Source organism: Chiloscyllium plagiosum, chromosome 10 (genome assembly GCF_004010195.1).
Source record: "Chiloscyllium plagiosum isolate BGI_BamShark_2017 chromosome 10, ASM401019v2, whole genome shotgun sequence".
NCBI lineage: Eukaryota > Metazoa > Chordata > Chondrichthyes > Orectolobiformes > Hemiscylliidae > Chiloscyllium > Chiloscyllium plagiosum.
In genome coordinates this window covers 8638191-8664174 of record NC_057719.1, presented here as the reverse complement: position 1 = coordinate 8664174, position 25984 = coordinate 8638191, and the positions used below count along the sequence as shown (strand labels likewise).

Here is a 25984-nt window from a genome sequence, read left to right as displayed (position 1 = left end):
GGTTTTCCTGTTCCTCGGATGCTTCCTGACCTGCTGTGCTTTTCCAGCACCACTCTAGTCTTGGCTCTGACCTCCAGCATCTGCAGTCCTCACTTTTGCCTAGTTTTCAGGATATTGACAGGAATTGATAGACTGGGTGGAGATGCCAGACCAACTTTAGAGCCTGGCATTGATACGGTTTTGCTAACTCTTGCAATATAAAGGGTACTGTCACTCCATTTCCCTCCCCAAGGTGAGTGAATGGAGTGAAAATACAGATTGTCCGTGATTTCATTGAATTGTGGAATGGACTCATGAATCTGAATGGGCTTCCTCTTGTTCCACTGTTGATGTATTGATGGGAGGCTAAAGAAGCTGAATTTGAGATTGTGTGATTGGAAAGGCCACATGACAATTGAGCTTTAATGGTCAACTCTTACTGCACCTCGGCAAATTACAGCCTGCCAATTGCCGAAGGCAGACAAAGAAACACATTGAGAGAAAATGATACTTAATAATACGTCCACTGTCTCACTGAAGGATCTGAGCATCGAAGAAACAGCTACAGGAAAGGTCAGCTGCAGCACTGAGTCTGTGCAATTACTGCTCACAGTATATAATTGGTGACAACATGTAGGTATTGTTGCTATCAAGGCTAAAGAAGAAGGAGTGTCTGTAATTATCTGTTAGTATCGCAGTGATAGCCTTCGAAAATCTTGCTTTGCCATTTAACGACTGGGATTCAATGGGAATGGCTTTGTTCCTGGGATGTTGGGCTTTGCTTTGTGATCAGAGTTGCCATTAGTCAGTAGGCGATCTCAGATTGCACTTTACTCTGAATCATCCCCCATTTGCAACATTGCAGTGTGGTGTGATTTGGCTCAAAACTGTAAAATTGCCTTCTCCTGAAACGGTCTCCTTTATGTCCCGCTGCATCGTATTCTAATACAGTCCAGCAGTTTGCCTACTCCTAGACAAGTGGAAGCCTTTATTACTTTCTTTTTTAGGTAAGATCAAGATTCTAAGGTCAGGATATCACCAAAAGTTGTAGAGTAAGAAAACAGTGGCACTAAGTCTAGCTGTTGATGGGTGTGTTATTTTTGGAGGAGGAAGTTTAACAGAATCAATAAGCTTGGCTAACTGGGGAAGACGGGGATTTATTTGTTTTGCCAGGCAATGGTCTCAGGGGTCTGGACTCCAACATACTCCTGGGTAGACATCATCAAGGTCAAATGTGTTTTGAGACACAAGGAAGGGTTGCTGCCTATTGCATGGGACAAGGTACAAGAGTTCCATTAGAGTCTGAAGATTGAGGCAAAGAATGAATGACAACTGGTGATAGGACGGAGGGTGGAACCATCAAGGATGGATGAGTTGTTAGTGAGTTGAGCTGATGACGGGGGTGGCTGATGCAGGCTTGGTCCTAGCTTGCAGGAAAGGGGAGAGTGGAACTGAAAGCTTCAATGTACGCTGGGCTGAGATTCTCGCACGAGCAAGCAAGATAAACACCAGAAAAAAATCACATGCAACTTCACTCTTCAGTTTTGACAATGCAGGTCACAAAATGGCCTTGAAACTTCCCGATACAAGAAGGAGATTATCTAACGTTGAGTGAATTATGCTCCTGACAATCTAAAGCTGTTTGGCGGTCATCCCATATTAATAGAATTTTGGTCGGATCGACAAACAGGGCCTTTATTCTCTTCATAAACACTCTGCCTCCAGTCCTTATATATACATATAAAATAACAAGGTTCCAAAGATCCCCACCTCTATCAAAGGCTCACAGAAATCTTCGGGAATATGAAATTATCCAAAAGAGCCACAAGGCTGTTGGAAAGTCAGGTACATATAAAACATTAACTTACAGTCAAGAAAATGAATAATCAGTTCCTGTCTCATTGGAGTGTTTTACCTGGACTCTCACCCAAATATTCACAAGGTTTCACTCTTTGTTCCCACTTCTTTAAAAGGTACTTGGTTTGAATTCCCATGGTCACTGTAACATGGATATAGGAGACTAACACATGGTTTCTGGAGGATACTTGGATCTTTAGGTCATTGTCTCCAGTGTGGAATTTAATTGCTGGGTCACTAGAACGTAACTCCTGACAGATTAAAGTCAGTGTATTTGGATGGATCTCACATGGCCTGTGGAAGAATTTACCATTGAGGGCCATCCTCAGAATGCTGCTATCCCTTATAATATTGATGTGAATTTCTCTTCCTGGAATGATTTGAATCCTTGGCGATGCCCATTGAGTAAGAGGTCATAAAAGCAACTTGTCAGTGCCTCTGTGGTGATTTCAATTTCAAGTTGGGTTAAAGCAGTACAAATAGCAACATGAACCTTGTCTCATTTGCTGTACCCAGTACTAATTCACTGACAATGAAAAGGGTGCAACCAAAATGGAATTTATCCTTTCAATGGAAATATTTATCAAAGTGATTGGTTTTTGGAATTTATACCATGTTTCTAGCCTTGGGTTCTGTCATTAGTGTCTGGATTTGATTCTAGTTTATCCTCCACTCCTCAGACTCCAGATGCAAATATTTGATTGCGATAGAGATATGAAATAGTACAAGATTTTCTTCCACCCTTTTTCCCAACTCCTGTCCACCTGGACCCCAGCATCCTGAAAACACCCCAACCAGGAGCATGACTCTGGTCACTTCCATCCAGGGTTACAACTGGGAATGTTTCACAGAAAATAAAACGCCACACCAAAAATGGCCAACAACTTAAAGCAAACATTTTCAAACATTTACTTTAAAAGATATTGCAGTGAACCATGGTATAATTGTTTTATTTTCTGAAAACAAGAAAGACTTTTGGGGGATGTTGAGGAAGTGAATATGGTGCCATGACAAGTTTGCATGCTATTGGACCCAGAGTGTTCAATGGATAAGCACAATGGCAGGACCCCAACATCTGTCTGCTGTGTGCCTGATGTTTTTTAAAGTGCAATTTATAAGGGAAATGAAATGGAATGACTATGCATGTTTCGTCCATTAAAATGATTAAAGGATAAAATAAATCATTTTTATAGACCCTGGGAAATTGTCGCCTGACTATGACAATGCATTTTAAAATGACAATATCTCTTTTTTAAGGTCTTATGAAGAAGGCAAAGTGTTGTTTTGCTCTGCAATTGCTTCTTCCATGAGGGGAAAATTTCATTCCAATTTAATATGTCTTTTAAAAGTTATTTAAATGATATAATACAATGTAGGTCACTAAATTCCACTGTTATTTTCTGGAAAAAAATCTTGAAAGAAGTCTTGAATCTCATGAGGTGTCAAGAGTTAGGAATATCACGCTGTTTAATGCCCTTAATGTGCTGAATTGAATGACCTCAGCTAGTTGGCGCATTAGGAGATTGACCTTTGGGGAAGGAGAGGGAGTTGGTTGCCTATTCCTGGACAGCCCCAGCTCTTTTGTTAAAGTATATGGTGGCTCAGTGGTTAGTACTGATGCCTCACAGTGCCAGGGACCTGGGTTCAGTTCCAGCCTCGGGTGACTGTCTTTGTGGAGTTTGCACGCTCTCCTTGTGTCTGTTTGGGTTTCCATTGGGTGATCCAGTTTCCTTCCACAATCCAAAGATGGAGAAAGTGAGGACTGCAGTTGATGGGGATCAGAGCTTAAAAATGTGTTGCTGGAAAAGTGCAGCAGGTCAGGCAGCATCAAAGGAGAGGTCAGGCAGCATCAAAGGAGAAGGAGAATCAACGTTTCGGGCATAAGCCCTTCTTCAGGAATGCTTAGCCAGCTTGGCACACCCTCCTCATTCCTGAAGAAAGGTTTATGCCCAAAACGTCGATTCTCCTTCTCCTTTGATGCTGCCTGACCTGCTGCGCTTTTCCAGCAACACATTTACAATCCAAAGATGTCCATGTTAGGTGAATTGGCCATGCTAAATTGCCCATAGTGTTCAGGGATGTGTAGGCTAGGTTGGTTAACTATGGGGAATCTGGAGATAGGGTAGAGGTTGGGTTGGGATGTTCTTCAGAGGGTTGGTATCTTTCTTCACTCTAGGGGTTCTGTGGTTCTTTGAATGTGTAAATGGTTCAGATGTGATAGCCTCTATACTCTTCCTGGCTCATAAATTAAGGTTGGGCAATAGTCAAAGTTGGGGACTTGTCATTGGGACTTTGTATCATGGGGGAGGAGGCAATTGAAGAAAATTGAGAAGTATGACGTTTCCCCTTATGGGAAAGAATCACGTCTAGAACATAGAAACATACAGCTTAGAACAGGCCCTTCGGCCCACGGTGTTGTGCCGAGGATTATACCTAATCTAAAATAAAATAACCTAACCTACACATCCCTCAATTTACTGCTGTCCATGTGCATGTCCAGCATGTCTATGGGACACCATTTTAAAATAAAGGGCCTACCATTTAAGATGGAGATGAGGAGGAATTTATCTTGCCTCAGAATGTTTTGGGTGAAATAACTCCACTGGGGCAGGTGTCCCATCACTGGGTCACCTTTTATTCACATGTGCATATTACTTGACATTGCTCCGGCTCTCACAGAGCCAGCTCTCAGAGTGACAGAAACCCAGACATTCCTGTTTATTTCTGTCAGGGCTTCCTGAGGAGACCAGGTTAACAGTTCCAATCAAGGAACTCATATTCTATAAGATCGACTCGGCTTATCTCGTTACAATCACTACAGTGATTGTGGGGAGGCTACTGAGTATTTTTAAGACAGAGTTTGACCAACAGGGGAGTTGGAAGAGGGGGAAGGAGGAAAGTAGATTTGGTGCCACAGTCAGACCATCCATGCTCTTAGGGTTGGTGAAGTAGGCTAGAGGAGCCGAATGGCCTTTGGCCTTTGGTGTACATTCAGATGTATGCGAGTAGATCAGGGAAAATAAATAAAGCTGGATTTTGAAATGCTCACAATTCTGTTTGTAATTATGACTCAGGAGAGACGGTACGCTCTTTCTCAGCCACAGTCTGGCCTCGAGTTGTTCCGGCAAGTTTTGTCAATTGACCTCTCACCTTAAGCTGCCCCGCTTTCATTCTAAGACTGTGAAGACCATAAGGAATTGGAACAGGAGTAGGCTGTTCGGCCCCTTGCTGATCCCACGCTTTCTTGCCCTTTCCCCATAATCCTTGAACCCCAACTGATCAAGAATCCATGTAACTCATTCCGAAATCCATGCAAGGACTCTGCTCCCCAGAGCTCCCTTTGGCAAACAGATACAAAGACTCACAACCTCCTGAAAGAAGAAATTCCTCCTCATCTCAGTCTGAATTTGCCATCCCTTAATTATCTTATCATTGGACCTGCCTTCTCATTATCAATCAGCAGGGGAATAGACTCTCTGTTAAACAATTATATTCACCTTGACTGTTAATTTTCTCCAATATTTGGCATAACTAATGGAGCTCAAAGAATTTATTTTATAAAGTGTACTTTATTTGTTTCGTGACTCAGTGATTTTGCCCCTGAGTTTGCTTACAGCAGCATTCTGGTAGAGAAGATGGAAGACTTGTATTTTCCTATTTATGGAGATTAATCTTTGATTCCTGGAAACTTCAGGGAGAGCCTCAAGGTTTGGCAAGTCAGATCTCAGGTCGAAGATGGATGTGGGAAAAAAAAACATGCACACTCTCTATCTCTCATAACTCTATTTCTCATGCAGGCACAGACATAGGCACACACATACACATATATACAAACAAACACAGACACACACTCACATATATACACACACACACACACACAGTCTCACACTGATACAGGCATTCAAATGCACTCTCACACATGCACACACACATTCAGTCTTACACATTTTGTTTGTCACAGTCTCACACAAACATGCTCACACTCACGTTGCATAAGCCGTCACACACAGACTCACACACTCTCTCTTTCTCTCTCTTCCACACATACATACACACACAAATACGCACATGTGCGTGTACACAATCTCTCTCTCTCTGATTAAGATACACACAAACTGTCACACACCGGGGCACACACTCTCACACAAGTTCTCATTCTCTCTCACATTCATACTCATACTAACGGTCACATCAACATTCACACTCACACCATAAACACATACACATACTATCTATCTCAGACACTCTCACTCACAGACATACACACATAACATCATTCTCTCATATGCATTCTCAGTCACAAGCATTCTTTCATGCAATTGAACAGTCACTTTCATTCATATGTACACTGTTATATATACAATCTCTCACACACTCTGTCTTTCCCAAACACACACATACACATGTCAGAGACAAAAGGACCAAACTGAAGCTGCTGGAGGCTGGGAGGTGATGGCCTAATGGTAATATCACTGGACCGTTAATCCGGAGACCTAGCTAATCTGCTGGGGACCCATGTTCATAATCCAACTATGGCTGATGGTGGAATTTGGATTCAGTGGAAAAAAAATCTGGAATTAAGAGTCTAATGATGATTACAAATCCATTGTTGATTATTGGAAAAACCCATCTGGTTCACTAATGCCCTTCGGGGAGGAAACTGCCATCCTTACCTGGTCTAGCCTACACGTGACTCTTGACCCATAGCAATGTGGTTAACTCTTAACTGCCCACTGGGAAGGGCAATAAATGTTGGCCTAGTCAGCAATGCCCTCATCCTGAGAATAGATAAGAAAAGAAAAGCCAAAGAAGTAAGAAGAGTACATGTGGTCAATTTGTTCTTAAAAGAGGAAAATAGGATGGATGTTTGAGGGGCGATGTTCATCAGGTAACTTCAATTAACTTCAAGTTTTGGCCTGACTAAAACCTAAGACCTGGAATGCTGCTGAAGGCACAGCCACCAGCACTTGGTGAAGAATATTAAAGATGAATGAAACAAGGAGGATTGCTGAAATTTCTGAAGGTTATTCCTGACAGCGATTCTTGAGAAAGTTATAAATTGGGATTGCGCCCCTCTTAAAAAAATGCTTGGGTTTGGGAATCTGCATTTGTAGAACAGCTAGAGCAGTTTAAAGGCGAGGGTGTCTTCTTCATATAAAAATAAAGTTAAATTGCTATCCCTTGTGACAGGCACTGAGGAAAATAACAGTGGCAATTAAGTGTTGCTGCAGACTCGACATTCTATTAATGCTGAGGGTCTGCAGAGTCAGTTAGAAGTGTGGTAACTCAATATTACACATTATAAATCTCAATCACAACAAAAAAAATTGTAATTAAAATGTAAGATGTTAACAACTAACCCTTGACCTTCCAGATGTTTTTTAAGCTGTCTCTTTAAACTTTAAAGGAAACATTGATAATGAACGCCTGGCGATTGCTAAAACGAAAATCCCCAAAAAATTCAGAGGAATAGTATTTGATGAGTGGCTACAAGAGAAAGGTAAACTCCATTAAAAAGTTTAACTTTAACGCTTTCTGTTCTGTTCATTCTTTTTTAAAACAAACATCTAAAGCTTGCATTAAAGTCTTATTTGAAAAAACAGTAATTAAAAAAATAATCATGTATATTGAACAAAAGTCTTGACTTAATGTAATTTATAACTTGTATGGAGTCACTTCATTTTATATTGATAAATCACCCTTATAATTCATCATCATTAAACTGTAGTTAAAGGGACTGTCAGCCTTTGGCTTCGTAATAAATTATGCATGAAATTCTTAAAAAGGTGAATTGTAACTTGCATAATACATGATAATTCACTGGGTAAATGTGCAGAAAATAAGCTTGCTTTTAAAGTGGACACTTTATATCCAATTGAAGAATTTAATGTTTTATAAGAAACCTCAAATTAACCTAAATGAAGTGTTACTTAATATCACCTTTTACCCAAGTTCCCGATCATTAAAGTCCCTTTAACACTCATTGTAAAGTAAACATTAATATGACTCAGACTTAATATTCAAATGGATGCATGCATGGTTATTATATGCGTTTTATTCTCTTTGATTCTTGTAAACTTGTGAAAGCTTATGTCTTAAAATTATGCTGTAGAACAAAAGAAACTGTTTATGTGTATGTTGAGTGATGACAGTGATCTGAGGCGAAAGGTAGTTACTATTGTGTACAGTTCCCACAAGATTCCACAAGTGGCTACGTCTGTTTATTAATGGTGTTGCGAAAAGCGAGATCACCCCCTGCCCTTCTTACTTTGCAAAGCTCAGTATCTGCCCAAGGTAGAGGCAAATATAAATGAGCTTGCCAACTGTAGTTGGCCCCATAACTGATGATTTCACTCCATGATTTCCCACCTCAAACCAATCGTCTCTTGGTTAGGCAAAGACCACTCAGTTATTTCATTTACATAGTTAAAAAATCACATAACACCAGGTTATAGTCAAACAGGTTTATTTGAAAGTACAAGCTTTCGGAGTGCTGCTCCTTTGTCTGGTAGCTACTGGGGCAGGATCATAGGACACAGAATTTATAGCAAAGGATCATAGTGTCATACAACTGATGTGACCTAGATTGCTGTTAAGTCTTTCATCTTCTAGGGTTTTCTAGGTTTGTTCAATATGTATGACACGATGATCCTTTCCTATAAACTCTGTGTCCTATGTTCCTGCTCCACTAGCTACCTGATGAAGAAGCTGTGCTCTGAAAGCTTGTATTTCCAAATAAACCTGTTGGTCTACAACCTGGTGTTGTGTGATTTTTAACTTTGTCCACCCCAGTCCAACACCAGCTCCTCCACATCGTGGCTATTATTTAATTTACTAATAGCCAAGCCACCTTCTACTTTCCCATTCACAGTCTTTAACAGTTACACAACCAATAAATGAAAATGATGAAAAGATACTGGAAAGAAAGATGTGTGCTGTAATTCAGCTATTGCACAGGACACGCTGAACAATCCCAACCGTGTCAATAATACAAACAACCAATGCCTGACTAACCAATTTAAGATCATCAGTGGAGCTCATAATGTGGTTCATTTAGACCTGCTAGAACCATCATTTATTCATATGCAGGGGCCCTATGAACAAAAAGGCATATGTTCAAGTTTTACATCCTTTTTTTGAATTGGAGAGCCTATAGTTTCCCTCCTTCTCTCCATGGTGACACCTCAGCCAATCAAGGTTGGCTTGCATTTTTTCTCCTCTAGTGACCATTTGAATTTTGGCACTCTTGCATGTGTCCTGATGAGAGCAAGATGAAAAGGTTTGGCAACATGCCTCGCTTTCCAGTGCCTCTTATCGTCTGCACCTCCCAAGTGATATCTTTTTATTGTTCCATTTTATTTTTCTTCCGCACTGCTCATGGTAGAGTCCTGAAGGCTGAAGCTCAACCACTAGAACAGTCTGGATAGTAACCCTTAGACACGGTCTTTGGCCTCTCTACAGCACTTCCCGCATTGTCACCAGACTGGAAGTGTTCTCGAGTCTCTGAAATGGAGCTCAAACAGATGTCACTGATCCTGATGAGAGAGTCACAGAAATGAGCCTCTCTGTTAAAACATTGTCTGGAGAGATTTCATGTAAATAAATCCCGCATCACAACTTCAAAGCTTTATATTAGCATGGGATTTTCACCACATTTTCGACCATCCTCGTGTTATATATTTGTTGCTTTACAAAAGGAATTTTTGATTTCAGGAATTCGTTTAAAATTTTTGATCTAAGTTTTGATTTAGTTTCTTTTTGTCAAAGTCACTTAATCACGAATAATTGCTGGAAGAATTCTTTAAAAATGATGTCAAGTTGATCTGAATTAACATTCCAAAGATGAAGTACTTTAAAATGCAAATGTGATGCATGACACGGCATTGAAAGTAAAAGTATAATTCTTGACAAGGGATAGGCTGTGAGAAAGAGCATTTTTAATGAGTTTTTCGATAGTTCCCTGGTGGTTGGAGCTTTATTGTGGATAACTATTTTATAATTAGAATACATGATGCACCCTTAGATCTGACAATGCCGGTATGCAAAGACAATTAAATAGCAATAATTCTAAAAGGCAGCATTTTTCTACCGAGTCAGCATCTCCATGTCATTGAGAGCTTCCTGGAGACATGACAGCTACACAGGTCTCACATTATGACTCCTGTGTAGCTGGTCTGCCTTAACTTGTACTGCACACCCCATTTTACTGAGGGATGGATACACTCTCTGGCAGAGTGAAGGCCCACAACTGGGTAAGAGACTGAGCTTCAAGACTACACTAGCACTTTCAAAAATGACTTTTCTTTAATCTCAAAAGTATACTTCATTCATTAAAAAAACCTTATGTGTACATCTGGGTGCATTATCACAATTGCAGTTCAGTTTCGTACAGTAGTGTATCAAAGCAACATCAGAGTTTGACTCTATCCAACAAACCAAAGGCATCTTTTGCACATACAAGCCTGTGTTTACATGAACTTAAGGCACCAGGAGGTTCCGATAACTGCGTGGACTCTCATTTAACTTCGTCAGAAAGACCTCAAACGGTGGTCTTTCCTCAGCATGCATTGGCAGCTGTCCCAAGCATCCATCAGCACATACTCCTGGACCTTGCCAGTCTGCAACACTCAGAAATGACCAAGGTCCCACACAGGCTGTTGAATCAGTCAGAGCGCTGTTGCTACTGTTCTGACATCTGTCCAGGTTCCCTTTAGAGCAAGGTGCAGGTGACAGTATGACTGCATGCACAGACATGTGCTCGATTACCGTGCACAATTGTAGACAAGAATAGTGCACAGCATGCACAATTCCAGTGGCGGAAAGCATGACCTCATCAGGATATCAGTGCATAAACATATCGCAGTCAAATTACATCCTTTCGCAAGCTATGTCAGTGCAGCTGCTAAATGTGGTTAATGACAGTGTTAGATGCAAAGGGATGAGATATATCATTGTTTTTCCCATGTCGCAGTCATAGACAGGTAACTTTAGTTTCCAATTTCCCTTCCCAATTTATTCATAATTGTAATGTAAAGTTCTCACATCATCCCCAATCAGAGAACATCTCAAATCCAGTCAGAATAAAAGGAAAAGTGCATATGAAAGATTAATGCTCTGTGCGGCACCGATAAGCTTGACAGAGAGGCTTTTATTGCCTGCATTGCAATTGTCCTTTCAAGAAAACAACTTTCTTGTTTTTGAATGTCACACTTCAAACATTCTGTATGAGAGGATGTTATGTGCAGCCTGAAGAAAAGTAATGCATGCTCTTATCTTGAGAACATTCCAACATACGTAATGTGCATTGGTTTGAGTGGTTGTGCCTTCAAGATCAGAGCCCCAAGCCAATGAATACAGTAATACCTCTGTTCTTTTCCAGGCCGCATGCTGACAATCTTCAATACGCAGGCTATGATTACAATTGGGGGGAAGAATAGGAGTCGTCCATTCCAGGGACAAATGTCTGGCCTTTACTACAATGGCTTAAAGGTCCTTAACATGGCAGCAGAGAGCCATCCCAATGTCAAGGTCAACGGAACCGTGAGGCTGGTGGGAGAGGTGGCCCCGGTGATTGTCAACCAGCCAATGGCGACCACATTACCGGCTGAGATGTCCACCACCATCATGGCGACAACCACAACAATGGCGACTACCACAGCCAGGAAGGTCCGAGGAACAATGAAGGTCAACCCGGTAATTCCTCTTCTCCGTTGGGAATGCCGTTTTGTTGTTTGATGGAGGGTTTTGGTTATTAACCTTGGTTTTTGTTTGATGACATGGCATCCCTATAGGCACAGGAGGAGGCCATTCCCCTTGTAAAGGAACAAGAAGCCATAGCTTTGTAGCAAAAATGCAAAAGACATAAAGGTGATGTAAGAAAACACTTTCAGAAGGTTTCAAAAGAATGAGAGGAGATCTCACTGAAATTCTCACAAGGGCAGATGCTGAGAGGCTGTTGCCCCCTGTCTTGGGAGCCCAGGACTGTGGTCTCAGAATGACAAGTAAGCCTTTTGAGAGTGAGATGAGAAATATCTTCACTGAGAAAGTTGAGAATATCTTGAATTTGCTTCCTCAGGGAGGGTACTCAATCGTTAAGTTTATTCAAGTTGGATTTAGGACGTTTTAGGATTTGAGGGAATCAGGGGGATATGCAGATAGAGGCAGGAAATGGAATTGAGATAGACCTTCAAACATCATCTTATGGACCTGGCAGAGTCCTCTGAAGGAACCAAATAGTCTACTCCTCCTCCTATTTTTTAACTTCTTACATTCCTATTTGTCCGCAAGTATAGAGATCAGGAATTGTCATGATGGAGGGATTTGGTAATAATTAGGTTTAGGAGACTTGCTTTGGGGCTCTTGCAGTGCCGTGGTAGTGTCCCTACCTCTGAACTAAGAGGCCTGGGTTCAAATCCATCTGCTGCAGAGGTGTGTCAGAGCATCTCTGAATGGTTTGTTTAGTGGTTAGCACTGCTGCCTCACAGCGCCAGAGACCCGGGTTCAATTCCCACCTCACTGTGTGGAGTTTGCACTTTCTCCCTGTGTCTGCGTGGGTTTCCTCCGGGTGCTCCGGTTTCCTCCCACAATCCAAAGATATGCAGGTCAGGTGAATTGGCCATGCTAAATTGCCCGTAGTGTTAGGTAAGGGGTAAATGTAGCGGTATGGGTGGGTTGCGCTTCGGCGGGTCGGTGTGGACTTGTTGGGCCAAAGGGCCTGTTTCCACACTGTAAGTAATCTAATCTAATCTAAAATATCTCTAAAGTTTGCTTGCTGTTTTGAATCCTGTTCTAAAAATTGACTTGTAATTGCCCTCATAGCCACCACCTCAATGAACCAGACCTTTCTGATTGCTGAATGAATGTACTTGCAATTGAAAATAATTAAATTAATAATCTTTCTCACATCTACAGTGCAACCTCAATTACCCGAACATTATCCAAACAAGATCTTTTGGGTGGCACGGTGGCACAGTGGTTAGCACTGCTGCCTCACAGCGCCTGAGACCCGGGTTCAATTCCCACCTCAGGCGACTGTGTGGAGTTTGCACGTTCTCCCCGTGTCTGCGTGGGTTTCCTCCGGGTGCTCCGGTTTCCTCCCACAGTCCAAAGATGTGCAGGGCCAGGTGAATTGGCCATGCTAAATTGCCCGTAGTGTTAGGTAAGGGGTAAATGTAGGAGTATGGGTGGGGTTCGCTTCGGCGGGTCGGTGTGGACTTGTTGGGCCAAAGGGCCTGTTTCCACACTGTAATGTAATCTAATCTTAAGGTCCCCAATGTTTCGGTAAACTGTGTTATCCAAACATTTGATTATCTAAGCATTCGATTATCCGAACAAAGTTCTTCCCACCCATATCGTTCGGATAAGCCAGGTTGCCCTGTATTGAATGTTATATTTCACAAAGCAGAGAAAGATTGGAGAAAACCTATTCCAAGTGTTGAGGGCTTGTAATTACAGAGGGTTTCAATGGAAGAGGAAGGGGGCGTCTCGTTTGACCAGTACAAGTAGGTGTAATCAATTGACACAGATCTAAGGTAATTTGCAAAAGAAAAAGAGCAAATGAGCAGAAATGTTTTTGTAAAAATCGAAAGAACTTAAGACATTGTAAATGAGAAACAAAAACAGAAATTGCTGGAAAAGCTCAGCAGGTCTGGCAGCATCTGTGGAGAGAAATCAGTGTTAACGAGTTGAGTGGGTTGAGTGACCCTTCCTCAGAGGGCGAAAGTGAGGACTGCAGATGCTGGAGATCAGAGTCAAGATTAGAGTGGTGCTGGAAAAGCACATCAGGTCAGGCAGCATCCGAAGTGCAGGAAAATCGACGTTTCAGGCCAAATTCCTTCATCAGGAATGAGCTCATTCCTGATGAAGGGCTCCTGCCTGAAACGTCGATTTTCCTGCTCCTCAGATGCTGCCTGACCTGATGTGCTTTTCCAGCATCACTCTAATCTTGACCCTTCCTCAGAACCTACTCAACCCAAAATACTAACTCTGATTTGTCTCCACAGATGCGGCCAGACCTGCTGAACTTCTCCAGCAATTTTTGTTTTAGTTTCCGAATTATTTTTGTGTTTTTATGGCTAACAATACATTGACAGAAAAGGGAGATGGAGGGGAGAAGCAGATTCAATGGTAAAGTTTGAAAGGAAGTTCAATAAAAATTAGAAAGGGAAACTTTTGGAGGGTTGAAAAGTGTGGCACTGAAGAAAAGAGCAAAACTCGAGACAAACTTAAAGAAAGTAGAGAAAAAAATGCATCAAAGTCTCAGTCAATATTTCTTGCTCAAATGACATCAGGAAGGGCTTATGCCTGAAACGTCGATTCTCCTGCTCCTCGGATGTTGCCACACGTTTCAAATCTGATTCTCCAGAATCTGCAGACCTCACTTTCTCCCAGTTGCTGAAAACATTTGGAGGGTAACAGGGAAAGAGCAGGAGGGAGTGGGGATGGGTTGATAGCTGTACCAGAAAGTCGACACAGGAAGGTTGGGCTGACTGGCCTCCATATCTGCTGTGAGACATCGGGATTCTTACAGAATCACTGAACTGTTACAGCGTTGAAGCAGGATTTTCCTGCTCCTCGGACGCGACCTGACCTGATGTGCTTTTCCAGCACCACTCTAATCTAGACTCTGATCTCCAGCATCTGCAGTCCTCACTTTTGCCACAGTGTAGAAGCAGGCCATTCAGCCCCCCCCCCCCCTCCCCCTGATAGACTTGTATCCAACACCTGGTAACCAACTCCTGCCTTTACCCCATATTCCTGAGCGCCATTTTATCCAAATAGTCATCCAGTGGCCTCTTGATTGCCTCAGTTGATTCTGATTGTGTTGAGTGACAGCAAGGTAAGGAGGGAACGAATACAAAACGAGTGACAAATGAGAAACTGGAGTATAACAAAGGGCAAAGGTGTGACTCCGTTTGTCAAAGCAGTGGGAAAGGATGGTATTAGGGCTGAGAGATTATTGCTTCCATGAAAGGATGAGCATTTCTGAGACCCCTTTCTCCAGAAACAAGAAGACAAGCCTTGATGAAGGTCTTTCCAATTATGCAATGATGAAGTTTGACATGGTAATTGTCAAAGTGTTGTTTTCACTCGTGGAAGAGACCAAACCGAAAAGATCACAAAGAAACGTTTGTCACACATACATTCAAGAGGGAATTTGGGGCAAATCTGTTTCCAGAGAGGAGTAAGGACATGGAGCTTGCTCTCATATAGAGCAATTAGAACAAATAACAGAGACGAATTGAAAGTGTAGAAAACATACAAGACTATAAGACATTAGAGCCCAAGTGGGCCATTTCAGCCATCGACTCTGCTGTGAGATTATGGCTAATCCAATCATCCTCAACTCCATTGTCTCCCGTAACACAGAAGGGAGAAGACGATGCTAATTGGGTGCATGGAGTTTGGTGGGAGATGCATAAACACCAACATAGACCAATTTGGTAAATGACATGTTTTTATAAATTCAATATAATTTTGCATTAACTGAAGCTGACAGTGTCTGAGCAGTTAACTTATCGCAGACAGATTTGCCAGCTCAGTAACTTGCACCTCATGATGCAGTTTGAAGAAGGTCTACTGATAGTGTTGCTAGACTATTAATCCAGAGAGTGTGGTGCTGGAAAAGCACAGCAGGGCAGGCAACATCCAAGGAGCAGGAGAATCAACGTTTCGGGCCAGGGCCCTTCATCAGCAATGAGGATGAAGGGCTCTGGCCCGAAACGTTGTTTCTCGAGCTCCTCGGATGCTGCCCTACCTGCTGTGCTTTTCCAGCACCACACTCTCGAGTCTAATCTCCAGCATCTGCAGACCTCACTTTCTCCTCTTAATCCAGAGACACAGTTTATGATTTGAGCATCTGAGTTCAAATCCCATCAGGGTAGATGATGGAATTCTGACTCTAATGATGACCATGTAATCTTTGTCAAATGTCAGAGAAAAAAAAACCGTCTGGTTCACTAATGCCTTTTGGAGATGGAAATGTGCCATCCTTGCCCGGTCTGATGCATGGCAATGGGGTTGACTCTTAACTGCCCTCTAAGTATCTAGGGATGGGCAATAAGTGCCAAACAAGCCAGCAGCGCCCACATCCCTTGAATTAATCAAATTAAAAATGAGTGGAAATGACACTCCTTTGAGATTTGGGAAGTTGCAATACTTGATTGGTGAAGGAGGTCCCCAATTTTCCAGACTCCTGAGGGGAATTTGTGGTCAAGGTCATGCAGACGTCAGGATCTTAAATCCAATCACTCTGCCAGTTTCCATCACGCGTGGAACAAAACTGATGAGCCGCCCATTGCTGTTGGTTGGATCTTACTGTGTTCTGATGTGTTCCTGAATTTCCTGCAGCCACCACGCCAGCACTTCACACTGACTACAAAAACACTTGGAGTCATCATGAAAAGTTCTTTCTTTCATTTGTAGGATTGTGCAGAGTTTTCTTTTGAGGAGGGATAAATGTTGGTTTTCCAGGCAGGTCAGTAAATGGATGTGAATTCAACAGAATGTTGCCAGGGTTGGAGAATTTGAGCTACAGGGAGAGGCTGAATAGGCTGGGGCTGTTTTCCCTGGAGTGTCAGATGCTAAGGGGCGACCTCATAGAAGTTTATAAAATCATAAGGGACATGGATAGGCTAAATAGACAAGGTATCTTCCCTTGGGTGGAAGGGTCCAAAACTAGAGGGCATAGGTTTAGGGTGAGAGGGGCAAGATTTAAAAGGGCCCTAAGAGGTAACTTTGTCATGCAGAGGCTGGTACATGTATGGAATGAACTGCCAGAGGAAGTAGTGGAGGCTTGTACAATTATAACATTGAAAAAGCATCTGGATGGGTGTATGAATAGGAAGAGTTTAGAGGGGTATGGCAAATGGGATTAGATAAATTTAGAATATCTGTTGAGCATGGACGAGTTGGACCGAAGGGTCTGTTTCTGTGCTGTACATCTCTATGTTTCTGTGACTGTAATTGCATTAGCAGTATCAAATTTACCATAAAATGATGCTCTTTGATCAGGCATTCTGCACTGTAAAATGGGAAAAGATACATCAACGCCCTGTACTATGATCAAGCCTGTGTTTTTACAGATCACAGTGAAGCATGGAGAATTAGTGTTCTGAAACCTACTCAAGGGCACAGAGAGGTGGAAGGATTCCATCTGCTGTCTTGGAATACTTGCATGTAGGTCCATTTCCTGAAAATCGGGGAAATTCAACTCAGCGAAGGCAAAAGTTAGGTGCACACGTGTGCACTGGAGGTAAATTCGACCAAGCTTGTCAAATAGGAGGTCCAGGAGTTCAAGTGGGACTCGGTGCACAGCAAACTTAGACAGATATTAGCTAGAATAGAATATCCTTTATTGTCACATGTACAGAATACTGAATGTATTCACAAACTCTTAGCATTCGCCTGTACCTGTATTTTTGTTTTTGCTGCTGTTTACCTATTATTTACTATCTATGCTGCTTAACTCTGCGATCTGCCTGTATTGCTCACAAGACAAAGCTTTTCACTGTGTCTCGGTACACGTGACAGTAAATTCATTTCAATTCAACTCAAGTACAGGAGTACATTGAAAACCTTTACAATGTTGCCTCTTATGGCACCATCTTAGGTACAAATATTAGTTTTAAAAACAGGAATGAAAAAAAGTAGTTGCATTACTTTACAATGTCTAAAAAATGTCAGAAATAAGACATAATCAAAGTATTAACATTACAGTCAGATAACAAGAAATTCAAATGAAAGTTAGATTGCGTAACAAAGATATGTAGCATTTGGAATTTTGTGCACAGTTCTGTTCACCACACTACCAGAAGGATGTGGATATAGTACTGAACAGACTTATCAGGACGTAGATGCAAATTACTGCAGATGCTGGAATCTGTACTGAAAACAACAAATGCTAGAAATCACAGCAAGTCATGGAAGCATCAGTGGAGAGAGAGCAAGCTGATGTTTTGAGTCTAGATGACTCTTCATCTGAGCTGTTGAAGTGGAGAGGGAACAGCATTTATATTATAGTCAAGAGTGTGGTGCTGGAAAAGCACAGCAGGTCAGCGTTTGAGGAGCAGGAGAATCTACATTTCGGGCGTTAGCCCTTCATCAAGGGCTTATGCCCGAAATGTCGATTCTCCAGCACCACACTCTCAACTCTGATCTCCAGCATCTGCAGTCCTCACTTTCTCCTGGCATTTATATTATCGTTTTGGGGAGAGGCATGGTGGTAGTGGGTGAGTGGGGTTTGTGTTGTGAACTGGAGGGACAGCATCTTATCTTCAGACTAGGTGCTTTTACGGCCTTCTGGACTTAATATTGAGTTCAACACCTTCAGATTGTGAACTAACACCCATTTCCTGCCCTACTTATAGCCTGTTACATTCTGTTATCATGTCCTCTCTCCCCTCCCCCAGTGGGGACTGTCTGTCCTTTCGAGTCTGACAGGAGACACACCAGTGTTCTGCCAGTTTCACATTCCCACCATTTAATCTGAGCTGGCAGCATCTTTTCTGCACTGGCACCCTATACCCACTACACCCCATCCCCCAACCCCCCAACAAATTATCGCATAAATGCTGTCCCCGCCTCACTTCACTTCAGCTCTAATGAAGAGTCATCTCAACTCGAAGTGTTAGTTTACTGTCTCTCCATGGATGCTGTCTGACCCACTGTGATCTCCAAGATTTATCAGGATGTTGTCTGGTTGGGAGAGTATTAGTTATGAAGAGAGATCGGACAAACCTGGTTTGTTTACAGCTGCATGTTGAAGGATGAGGAATAACCTGATAGAAGTTTACAAAATTATGAAAGACGTGGATAGACTGGATAGTCAGAGTCTTCTTCCCAGGGTAAAAATGTCAATTGTGGGGAGGGGGGGGGAGGGGGGGTGGCAGGGGTTAAGGGTAAAAGGGAAATTTAAAGGAGATGTGAGAGGGCGGTTCGTGAAGAGTGAGGTTATAGAGATATACAAAATCATGAGGGACATGGAATAAGGTGAATGGCGACTGTCTCGTTCCGAGGATGGGGGAATTTCATGACTGAGGGCATATTTTTAAGGTGAGAGGAGGAAGATTTAAAACTGATATGAGGGACAACATTTTTTACATAGAGAGTGGTTCATGTGTAGAGTGAACTTCCAGAGGATACAGTTACAATGTTTAAATGACATTTAGATTAATACATGAATAGGAAATGCATGGAGGGATATGGGCTGAGCGCAGGCAGGTGGGACTAATTTATGATTTGGAGATGCTGGTGTTGGACTGGGGTGTACAAAGTTAAAAATCACACAACACCAGGTTATAGTCCAACAGGTTTAATTGGAAGCACTAGCTTTCGGAGCGGTGCTCCTTCATCAGGTGGTTGACTAGTTTAGTTCGGGATTAGGGTCGGCATGGAGTGGTTGGACCGAAGGGTCTGTTTCTGTGCTGTATGATCCTTAGTGCCTTAAATGCTCTGACAGAGGGGTTGGTGGGGGCGGATACAGTAGCAATGTTTTTGAGGGATTTTTACAGATACATGAGTAGGCACGAAGTAGAGGAATATGGACTGCAACAAGGTAAAATGTTTCTAATTTTGAAAGGAATCACGTGTTGATGTGGGCCGAAGGAGCTGTTCCTGTGCTGTACTGTACTTTGTTCTTTAACCTGCTCAGTCTCCAAAACATTCCCAGCCAACTCCATGCCAAATTACAGATTGTCCCACACAAACCTTAAATGAAGACCAATAGAGCTGGAAGTTTGCTGTGTCACACTGATTGTGTCCTCTCTATTCCTTCCTCATTCATGTTCTGACCGAGTCTCCGTTTCTCTGGCAGCCTCTCACCCAGCACTTGCAGGTTTGTCCCCAATTTATGAACGTCCAGCTTACAAACACTGGTACTTATGAAGCAGATCCCATGCACATTGACATTGTTTTCACATTCAAATTGACTCATGAACATACTCAAGGACAGAAGCCGTCTGTAACCTGGGGACTGCCTGGAGTTCCAACGCTTGCTATCGGAAGGATGATGTGAAACTTAAAAGGGCTCAGAAAAGATTTACAAAGGTGTTGCCAGGATTGGAGGGTTTAAGCTATAGGGAGAGGCTGACTAGGCTGGGGCTGTTTTCCCTGGAGCATCGGAGGTTAAGGGGTGACCTTATAGAGATTTATAAAACCTTGAAGAGCATGGATAGGGTCAATAGACAAGGGGTAGGGGAGTCTAAAACTACAGGGCATAGGTTTAAGGTGAGACAGGAAAGATTTAAAAGGGACCAGAGGGGCAACGTTTTCACACAGAGGGTGGTGCATGTATTGAATGAGCTGCCAGAGGAAGTGGTGGAGGCTGGTACAATTGCAACATGTAAAAGGCATCTGGATGGCTATATGACAAGGAAGGGTTTAGAAGGATACGGGCCAAAAGCTGGCAAATGGGACTAGATTAATTTAGAATATCTAGTCAACATGGACGAGTTGGACTGAAGGGTCTGTTTCCATGCCATCTATTTCTATGACTCTATAACTTGTTGTTGCCGTGAGTTCCATACTTTAACTGACCTCTTGGTAAAGGCATTCCTTTCTATTTTGGATTTATTGGTGACCACCTCATGTCAATAAACCCTGGCTTTGATTTACCCCACAAAGTGGTATCTGCTTATCCACCATACGTTTAACGATGTCTGACAGACCCTCTCTACAGGGTAAAGAACGACTCTTCAGTTCTTGCTAATACCTACAAACCTGTCTGTTCTGGGCTCGGAAATCTTACAATCTCACTGCCTATAATGGTGGGAGAGCAGAAACCCTCATAACATTGAAGACGTGTTCAGGTGTGCCCAAGGCACACAAAACTACAAGGCCTTATTAGATTAGATTCCCTACAGTGTGGAAACAGGCCCTTCGGCCCAACAAGTCCACACCGACCCTCTGAAGAGTAACCCACCCAGGCCCATTTCCCTCTGACTAATGCACCTATCAATACAGGCAATTTAGCATGGCCAATTCACCTGACCTGCACATCTCTGGAATGTAGGAGGAAACTGGAGCACCTGGAGGAAGCCCACACAGACACGGGGAGAATGTGCAAACTTCACACAGACAGTTGCCCGAGGCTGAGACCCTGGTGCTGTGAGGCAGCAGTGCTAACCACTGAGCCACCGTGCCACCCCATATTATTGCTACTATTATGGATATTATTAAGCTGGAGAGCATTTAGAGGAGATTTACCAGGATGTTGCCGGGAATGGAAAGTTTGAGTTATAAGGAGAAGCTGGGACTTTTTTCACTGGAGCATTGGAGATTTATAAAACCATGAGGGGCATAGATAAAGTGTCTTTTCCTTGATGTGGGGTATTTCAAAAGGAGGGGGTATATTTTTAAGGTGAGAAGAGAAAGATTTGAAAAGGACATGAGGGGCTTTCTTTTTAAATGAGAGTGGTTCATGTGTGGAAGGAACTTCCAGGAATGGTTTTTTAAAAATTAATTTTAGGGATGTGCTCGTCGCTGGCTGGGTCAGCATTTATTGCCCTTAGGCAGGGAGTACCTGAATTTTGACCCAGCCACAGTGAAGGAATGGCGATCTATTTCCACGATGGGGAGATGTCAGTGTTGGACTGAGGTCGGCAAAGTTTAAAATCACACAGCACCAGGTTATAGTTCAATAGGTTTATTTGGAAGCACAAGCTTTTGGAGCACTGCTCCTTCATCAGGTAGTTCGTGGAGCAGGATCGCAGGACACAGAATTTATAGTAAAAGATCAAATTGTCTTACAAATGATGCAATGTATTGGACAAACCTAGATCTCTGTGTGGCCATGCTGTGGGTAGGCAGGGTGGCAGATCTTTTCCCACAGCCGTTAAGTCTTTAATCGCTTAGAATGGAGTTGCAGGTTTCGATCCATTAATATGTAAATCCCAGAACTCCTTTCAAGTCACATTCCGGAGGTAAAAACTGATATTTCCATATTATTGCTACTATTATGGATATTATTAAGCTGGAGAGCATTTAGTGGAGATTTACCAGGATGTTGCCGGGAATGGAGAGTTTGAGTTATAAGGAGAAGCTGGGACTTTTTTCACTGGAGCATTGGAGATTTATAAAACCATGAGGGGCATAGATAAAGTGTCTTTTCCTTGATGTGGGGTATTTCAAAAGGAGGGGGTATATTTTTAAGGTGAGAAGAGAAAGATTTGAAAAGGACATGAGGGGCTTTTTTTTTGCACTGAAAGTGGTTCATGTGTGGAAGGAACTTCCAGGAGTAGTTTTTTAAAAATTAATTTTCGGAGGGGAACTTGAAGGTGTTCCCATGGATGCGGGCGCAGACACAATGTTTAAAAGACTTTTGGATAAGTAGACAAATAAGAAATGTTTGGAGGGATATGGGCCAAGTGTAGGCTGGTGGAACTAGTTTGGTTTAGGATTGTGGGCATAGACCTGCTGGACTGACTGACTCGGTGACTCTAAGTGCTGGGAGATGGGATTAGAATGAGCTGTTGCTAACAGGGGTAGGCTCAATGGACTGAGGGGCCTTTTCCCATGCAGTTGATCTTGATGACTCTCATGTTTTCTTTGAGTTTCCTGCGGTTCCCTCTTGGGAAGGTCGACGTTGGGTGGTATCCTTCCTTGAACAGTTTCCACGTCGTGGAGTTGTGTTATTATAACCGTGTCATAAACACTCTTTTACTGCGGGACAATAAATGTCAGGGGATTTGACAAACATTCCCAGCATGACTGCAATCGTTGCAGAAAGACATTCAGTAATTCAAGCCACTTCCCTCGCAATATTAAAGCAATAACTCTCAGCAGGCAGGCTGTTGCTTTTGGAGGTTCCGAAGTGCTCTGGCTGACGCTCGGATTTCTGATACCGCTGTGTCTTTCCTTTTCTCCTTTGACAACAGAAACAATCTGACAGAGTGTCGGTGCTCCAGTGCGGAAACGGTGGGTTTTTCGCCTGCCTCTGACAACTCTTTCTCCAAGAATTGTTGCATGCGCTGCAAAAAAGTCTTCATTGCAACTGGCTTTTCCTGTCGCAGGACACAGAATTTATAGCAAAAGATCAAATTGTCTTACAAATGATGCAATGCATTGGACAAACCTAGATCTCTGTGTGGCCATTCTGTGGGTAGGCAGGGTGGCAGATCTTTTCCCACAGCTGTTAAGTCTTTAATCGCTTAGAATGGAGTTGCAGGTTTTGATGCATTAATGTGTAAATCCCAGAACTCCTTTTGCTTTTGTTGGTGCGTTTCAGGACACTCTCTCACACTCCTCAGTCAACTCGGATCGGTGCACACTTGTGTCTTAGTCTCTGTCCACACCAAAGGCAGTTCAGACTGAAGGTTGCCTCATCACTGACAAGGGAAAAGCACATGACATTTCAGTTTACCTTTCGCCCAATACCTTAAAACAACGAGGTTCCTGAGGAGTGGACAAAGTTACAAATTCCTGATTCCTGATGTAGGGCTTTTTTCCCGAAACGTCGATTCTCCTGCTCCTCGGATGCAGCCTGACCTGCTGTGCTTTTCCAGCACCACTCTCTTGGCTCTAATCTGCAGTCCTCACTTTTGCAAAGTTATATTCCACCCTGGTGTGGTGTTTAACTTCGTCCACCCCAATCCAACACCGGCTCCTCCAAACTCTGAGCAGTGTGAGTGCACTGCAGCTCCTTTTGGGGTTACCTTCATTGTCTCATCTCCTTCACTCCGAACACAAAAGGCTGACAGACTCCAAATCAACTTGAGGCACGGGCTGAAACCCACATTACCATGTTCATGGCATCGGTCTGTGCGGATGTGCCTTTCTGTGCAGTGTCACTGGCTGTGCACTTGTCCCTGTACATGCATGACCCTAAGTACACAGATCCTTGTACATGCGTGGCCCATACATGTGCGTGCCCTGTGTGTCCCTGTACATGTTTCTGTTCTGGTCTCGCTGTGTGCATGTCTCTGTGAGTGTCCCCGAGTGTGTCTTTGTGCATGTCCCTATGTGTACACAAACCTTTTCCTGTGTCACAGTGCATGTCCTTGTATGTGTGTGTATCTGTGTGTCGCTGTGTCTTTGTCTGCATATGTGAGTCTGTATATGTGTGTGTATGTGTGCACATGTGTGTGTGCATGGGTGTGTGTGAGAGAGACTAAGTGTGCATGTGTGTGTACGTTTATGCATGTAAGTTTGTGTACGTGTCAGTTTGTGTGAAACGGAGTTTGTGTGCATGAGTGAGTGTGTCTGTATGTATGTAAGTGAGTGTGTGTGTGTCTATGTGTATGTGAGTGCGTGTTTGTGATGTCAGAGTGTGTATATGTGAGTGTGTATGTATATGTGAGTGTATATGTGAGAGTGAGTGTGTGTGTGAATGAGTGCGTGTATATGAGAGAGTGAGTGTGTGTGTGTATGAGTGCGTGTATATGAGAGAGTGAGTGTGTGTGTGTATGAGTGTGTGTGTGTATGTGAGTGTGTATGTGAGAGAGTGAGTGTGTGCGTGTATGAGTGTGTGTGTGTATGTGAGTGTGTATGTGAGAGAGTGAGTGTGTGCGTGTATATGAGAGTGTGTGTGCGCGTGCGTGTGTGAGAAAGCGGGCGAGTATGTTTGCACAGGAACTTCGAACGAGAACAATCAAAAACTGGCGACAAGTTTCGCTCCCCATTCCTCAGGCTCCCATGTAAACAAGGTGCCTGTAAGCTGCAGTGCGTGTGCGGTTGGTGTGTGTCAGTGAATGTGTGTGTGTGAGAGTGTATGTGTGTGTGTGTGTTTGTGTTTGTGTGTGTGCGTGTGTGTAGCACTCTGGTATGTCCTGAGGCCATGTCTCAGTGTTACAGAATGGGTAGGAGGCCATTCAGCTCGTCAAGTTTGCGCCAGCTCTCCACAAGAACAATTCAGACAGTCTGTCTGTCCCTTGCTTTCCACATAGCCCTGCAAAGCCTTCCCCTGGAGGTGTGTATTGATTTTCCTGTTCACAGTCACAATTGAATCTTTCTCCACTACACTCCCAGATGCGGCTGAGTCCAGATTCTAACCACTCGCTGCAGAAACGAACATTTCCTCATGTCACTTTTGATTCTTTTGCCAATCACTTCATATTTGACTGGTCTGGTTCCAACTCTTCCAACAAAGCGAGCTGTTTCTTTCTTTACTCTGTCCAGGTCCCTCAGGGTTTTGAACATCTCCGTCGATTCTCCTCACAACCTCCCTCATTTCAAGAAAAAAAGCCCCAGTGTCTCCAACCTGTCCACATCAAATCTTCGTCAGGCCTCAATTGGAGTATTGTGAGCAGTTCTGGTTACTGCACTCGAGGAAGGATGTGGAGGCTTTGGAGAGGGTGCAAATGATTTTTACCATGACACTGCCTGGTTTAGAGTGTGTTAGCTGTAAGGAGAGATTGGACAAACTTGGATTGTTTTTGCTACAGTGGAGGAGGCTGAGGGGTGACCTGCGAGAAGTCAAGGTGGAAATGTCAAATATGAGGGGGCACAGATTTAAGGTGAGAGTGGGAATGTTTAAAGAAGATGTGCGAGGAAAGTATTTTGCTCAGAAGTGAATAGGTTCCTGGAACATGTTGCCAGGGGAGATGGTAGAGGCTGATATGATATTGACTTCTGAGAGGCGTTTAAACATGTGACCAGGCAGAGAATAGAGGGATATGGAGCATGTGCAGGCAAATGGGATTAGTTTAGAATGGTATCATGGTTGGTACAGACATGGTGGGCCGAAGGGCCTGTTCCTGTGCTGTACTATTCTCCGGTCTTTAATGCAAGTCCCTCAGGCCTGGAACCATCCGGGGTAAATCTTTTCTGTGACTTCTCTCAAACGTTTCCCTTTCCTTCCTGAAGCATGGCATCAAAATTGAGCTCAATTCTGTGTCTGGGCTAGAGCGGCTGCTGTACACAGCTTCATCAGAGTATTGAGTACAGGAGTTGGGATGTCATGTTGCGGCTGTAGAGGACATTGGTTAGGCCACTGTTGGAATATTGCGTGCAATTCTGGTCTCCTTCCTATCGGAAAGATGTTGTGAAACTTGAAAGGGTTCAGAAAAGATTTACAAAGATGTTGCCAGGGTTGGAGGATTTGAGCTATAGGGAGAGGCTGAACAAGCTGGGGCTGTTTTCCCTGGAGCGTCGAAGGCTGAGGGGTAATCTTATAGAGGTTTACAAAATTATGAGGTGCATGGATAGGATAAAT

The 25984-nt window shown here is 43.1% G+C and overlaps 1 protein-coding gene across 44 annotated transcripts in view; it reads left to right on the top strand.

Moving 5' to 3' along the window:
• The window catches only part of nrxn3a (neurexin 3a), a 2002176-nt gene that overhangs the window by 1853248 nt on the left and 122944 nt on the right, over nucleotides 1-25984 (top strand). For 29 of the 44 annotated variants that reach the window (XR_006312691.1, XR_006312690.1, XR_006312692.1 and 26 more), the window contains 2 exons: nucleotides 7244-7336; nucleotides 11216-11529. Coding sequence is in view for 41 of the 44 variants with exons in the window: in XM_043697012.1 (XP_043552947.1) it covers nucleotides 7244-7336; nucleotides 11216-11529 (407 nt within the window). In the remaining 3 variants the exon portion in view is untranslated. The remainder of the gene's footprint in view (nucleotides 1-7243; nucleotides 7337-11215; nucleotides 11530-25984) is intronic. The other 15 variants (XM_043697017.1, XM_043697027.1, XM_043697025.1 and 12 more) reach the window with 2 other exon arrangements.